Source organism: Rhagoletis zephyria, unplaced genomic scaffold, assembly GCF_001687245.7.
Source record: "Rhagoletis zephyria isolate East Lansing unplaced genomic scaffold, Rhagoletis_zephyria_1.1 Rzeph_scaffold_00003, whole genome shotgun sequence".
Classification (NCBI taxonomy): Eukaryota; Metazoa; Arthropoda; class Insecta; order Diptera; family Tephritidae; genus Rhagoletis; species Rhagoletis zephyria.
The window spans coordinates 1,377,248-1,382,494 of record NW_016157087.1 but is presented as its reverse complement, the minus strand read 5'-3'; the positions used below and the strand labels follow the sequence as shown (position 1 = coordinate 1,382,494).

The 5,247-nt window shown below is 32.7% G+C and overlaps 1 protein-coding gene across 1 annotated transcript in view; it reads left to right on the top strand.

The window, feature by feature from the left end:
• Positions 1-225: 225 nt before the first annotated feature.
• Positions 226-5,247, top strand: part of Hand (heart- and neural crest derivatives-expressed protein) — a 61,540-nt gene continuing 56,518 nt past the window's right edge. Inside the window, exon 1 of the mRNA XM_017626319.1 lies at positions 226-438. Coding sequence (XP_017481808.1) covers positions 333-438 — 106 coding nt within the window. The 5' untranslated portion in view covers positions 226-332. The remainder of the gene's footprint in view (positions 439-5,247) is intronic.

The following is a 5,247-nucleotide window of genomic DNA, read 5'->3' as shown; positions in this document are numbered from 1 at the left end:
ACGATATGTATGTATGTATGTGTGCATATAAAAATGTACATATTTACATTGCCGCTCTTGCAAATCCACCAATCAACTTCAATCGTCGCCATAAGAAACTTTTGATTGGCTAAATTTGTGAAGGCGGGTGGTACTAGTGTAGTAAATTAAGTTCTGCAGTTCAAACTTTTCATAGATTGAGATATTCATTTCACTTGTTTTTGTATTCCTTTAAGAGTGTTTGAATGTGAACGTCGAGAAATAAGCGGAAATAATGCAAGTTTGAAATAAACACGGAGAAATATTTAACGATTAAAAATATACACGGAAATTGTGTTAAGTAGTTACATATAATGGCTAGATTCGAAACGCAACTGTGCCGGGAGTCTCCTACCTGTTATAACAGTGAAAATATATATTTCAACGATCTGCGTCTTAATGATGTTTCTATTATTGAACGTACGTGATTTCTAATATAACTGTTATTTTTAGATACGTGCATATAACGCTGGATAAATTCTAATAATTACTCTTCTGGTAACAAATAAAAAAGAACAAGGACAGAAAATAAGTGCCTAGGTATAAAATGTTCAATTCAATTTCCATATTTTTAATGGGGAAACACTGTGAACAAAAGTCGTAGAACTTGGTCTATGACATCGTACAATGAACTGGCTTAGATAATATCACGATACAAAAAAAGGTAGTTTCATTTCAAAATTTTTGACAAAAAATAAGTTTTTTAAGCTTCATAAATTGTAAAAAATTATGAACTTCCTTGCCACATTGATAGCAATCAAACAATACATCAGAGGATTTAATGTTGTGCGAGGAAATGTTCGGTTATTTGTACAACGTTTTTTGGTGTGCAACGTAGAGGCAAGGGGTTTGTCACCTAAAACTCATTAGAAAGAGCACAGTATAAACTTTAAGTAAAGTTTCTTCGCCTCCCTGCCCCCTTAACCTCATAAGTCCAACCGCGGTTACGCCATTCACAGTATTTTTGCGCAAAATCCACCTCCGAATTTGCAAAAAAGTGCATATCAAACCGAAATATTTGTTTAAATTAAAGCTTAATCCTTTGACTAGACGCAAATATCAAAATTTTTTGATTCGGGTAACGCGTTCGGACACGATAACCCAAAATCATTGTACAAATAATCAAACTGTCTTACTTATGTATTTTTCTATAAAAAAAAAAATTGCATAAAATGAAACTGCAGTGATTTTATATTATGTAGATAATTCTTGTCACAAATACATAGTTACCCGCTTATATTTATGAATATATATTTTTTAGCAGCGCCACATCTTTATCACAAAATTCCGAGAATGCAATGCATAATTTTAACTCGACCTCTTCCCTCTTCCACGGATAACGACACATCTTTTAGAGGTTTAAAAAAAGTTTGCGTCAGCAATTTGTCATCAAACTACATTAGATCAAGGGTATTCAGACTATCATCGTTAATTTATTGATTCATTATCTGGTATCTCGGTAACACTTTCAACTTCGAACGCCCCTTATTCTTTTTCTGGTCAAAATTACTTTCGAATCAGCTGATGTGAAGTTCTTTTGCTTATAAACATTTATCAGACTTGCCACCTCGTTATGTTGGTAATGATATATTCGGTAATTTACAAAAACAAAACAATGGTGGGAATTACCGAATACCCAATTAACACCCTTGTTCTGGGACCCGAATTTTCGTAATTCGTAGCTACGTTACGAAAAACGAAAAATCGACATGCTGCAACCCTTGCGGAAACCTATGCAGCCAGCTATCAGTTGTTTTTCGAAGAGAGCTGTATGAAGGAAAACAAAGTGGAAAGGAATTAAAATAACATTCATCAAGAGCTTATTTATGGTAAAATAGTTTGTTTTTATATATTTTGAAGGAAACGATGGATTCCATTGTATTTGCAATTATAGCAGCATAGTAAGAGCGTGCTATGGAAGTAAATTCACAAAGATATGCGGAGATGTCGGGCATACTAACCACAACCTCCTATGCCTGAAGAACTGGTTCTCAATCCAGTTAATGCAATAACAGCTTCTTCCAAGCCATTGAAAACATGCATTTTGTTGGGTCTACTACCTGTTGCGCTTAGGGATGTTCCGATACAAGTAAATACGAGTATGTACTCGATACTTTTGTTTCGATACCTACTTGGTATCGAAATAAAAGTACTTGTATCGAATCGATTTGAGAAAGTGCCATATCCTGTCGATAATATTTTTTCTATGGAAAATAGTTGCTTCGTTTTAATAAAGCACAAAGGTTTTAAGCAATTACACCGCCAAATTCTAAAGTGTGGATATATTTTTACAAAGTTAGTGATACCACAACAAAGTGTAAGCAATCTTTATAGCCGTAAAGTTTTGTGGGATCCTTTCAAAGGTTGAATTTTTTGTCTAAGTAATCGTATTACTTTAAGTGCTACTAAAGAAGAAATATACATATCGATACCTCAACTGCAAATATATTGAAAATATTTGAGATAGGGCGTTTTTGAACCGAATTCTGAAATAGAGTGTTCCTGAAAAGTTTTCTGAGATAGGGCGTTTTCCAATCAAATTCTGAAATAGGGCGCTTTTGAAAAGTTTTCTGAGATAGGTCGTTTTCGAACTTTCTTCCGAGATAGGTCGATCTCCCACTCAGGTGCCGCAAAGCTTTATGTCACAGAAAACGCCTGAAAATTACTTTCGCTTTGCTGAATTTAAAAGGATGAAAAATTATCGATATAAGTAGGTATCGATACATTCGCTTGACTCATATAAGTAGTATCGAAATAGCTTTTTGAGTAAACTCATTTGAATAGGTATCGATACTTTGATGGTATCGGAACGTCCCTAGTTGCGCTTGCTTCTTACAACCCTTTCTAAGTTTAATTCTCCTTTCTGTGTTGCCGGAGAAGAGGGGCTTCCGCATGACAACATTTCTTGTGCATATAATTCCGGCTACGCCATCCACAGTATTTTTGGGCAAAGCCCAAATCGAATTTTACAAAAAAGTGCATAGTGCAACCCGAATTTATTAATAAACTATTGCTCGCAAATTTGAAGGATTTATTTTAAAGTATCTAAAGTTTAATCCTTTGATTAGACGTGTATGTAAAAGTTTTTAGATTCGGGTTATGCGTTGGACACACCAACTGAAAATCATTGTGCAAATAACTAAACCGGACCCAAGTTTCTCGATAAATTTGTTTTTTTTACTTTTTCAAGAAACGAAAATTTTGCTGCTAGTCATAACTTGTTAAAGTCAAGTGGTCGGCAACAACAACGAATGTCAATAAATGAAACTACCTTCCAGTTGTGTATCATGGACAATACAATGAAATAGGGCATACACAAATACAATGAAATAAGGATGGGTAAATTCGATACTCGAACAATATAATTAATAAAATATACAACATAATATGTAAATAAAACACTTCTGTGCATTCAAAGAGCTGGGAAAATTTTAATGAAAATCGACATGAAAGAAAGGATCAGTCCACAGCACATTCAAGTTAAAAACGGTACATGAAATATTCGTTTCGATTGTATTGAATTTAATCTAATTAATCAATATGAATTGCAAAATATTAATAATTAGCAATAGAGAAGCAGATTCACATTAACTTCAATCATATATACCATCAGCTTATAAATAGATATATGCCTTGACGTGTATCACTACTTCATTTTTATTTCCTTTCATACTGCAGAAATTTGTATAACTTTTTATATTAGCCTAGATCCCCGTATTCTTCTTCGTATTAGTGCTCGTCTGCGCATGATCTTCGACTTCGGATTTGTGCATAAGTTAGATAAGGCTTCTGTAAAAGCTGGCAAAATATAGTTAAAAAATAAACAAATCTCTTGCGTCTGCTATTGTGATACTTACATATTGCATGTGCCTGGTGAATTAAGTTAAATTTGATTTTTTAAATACGTGACGCGCTCCTAAATATAGTTCAGAAATAAAGCACCCATTTCATTTGATACCCATATTTTTAACAATTGATTTGACTTATTAAATAACTTCAGTTTACCTTTTTAAACAGGTGGCAACCCTCCTTAATATTTTAAATATTCAAACTAAGGATATCTTACCACCTTCGTTTCAGGTCAAATTTTAATATTTCATTTAACTTATATGTACTTTAATTAAATTCGAATCTTAAAACAGGTGGCAACCCTATTCAAAATATTTTAAAACCAAAACCTTGTTAAACCTTTTTTGACTGAAACACATATTGCGATACATATTTAAATCGTGTATCTAATTCCCTTAATTCAAGTTGAATTTAATTTCTATAACATATGGAAACCCTCTTAAATAAACTTCAGAAAAAAAAATTTTAACCCATGCCAATTTATACCCATACTTTAATAATTCATTTGACTTACTATTAAATAATTTCCGTTTTACTTTTACACAGGTGGCAACCTTCTTTAATATTCTAAATGCTCAAACCAGAGATTTCTTAAAACTCGTTTTTTGACGCCCATATTTCAATATTTAATACAATAAATTTTTAATTCGACTTTTCAAACAGATGGCAATCCTCTACAAATTATTTTTAAGACAAAACCTTGTTAAACCTTTTTCGTCTGACACCCGTATTGTGATACATATTTAAATCATCTAATACCCTTAATAGAAATTGAGTTAAGTTATATATCGTGTATATAAATTTAAAAATCCCCTAAATTAAAAATTTTTAGAGTTTTGATAGTTTTGAATATCTTGAAGTTTCCCATTTTAAATAACTTGAGTGGAATTCCAAAATTTTCTAAACATTCAAAACTTTGTGAATTTGAGAAATTTTAGTAAATCACAATATTCTATATATATTAATGTGAATGTCTGTTTGTTTATTACCTTATAACTTTTGAACCGCGACACGGAATCGCATGAAACTTTGCACACTTGTTTGCTTTTACCCCGGGAAGGTTATAGGCATAGAGAAATATGGACCCTACTGGAAAAAGGGGCGTGGCACCTCCAATACTGACTAAAATTATCATGTTGTATATCTCTTGAAGTATTTGTGGTAGTGTACTGGAACTTGGTGTCGATGTAAGAATGTCTCACCGCACGCGTTCCACGGAAATTAAATAAACTTTGCTAACGCTTATGTATATGCTTATTTATTGAAGCTTAACAAAAAAACATGAAATCTAAATTTATCGTTTGAATATAAAATGATACGCTATATGACTCGTTTTACACTTGTGTGTTTCGTGCGCCTCGCTTAAGCTTCCATCGATGT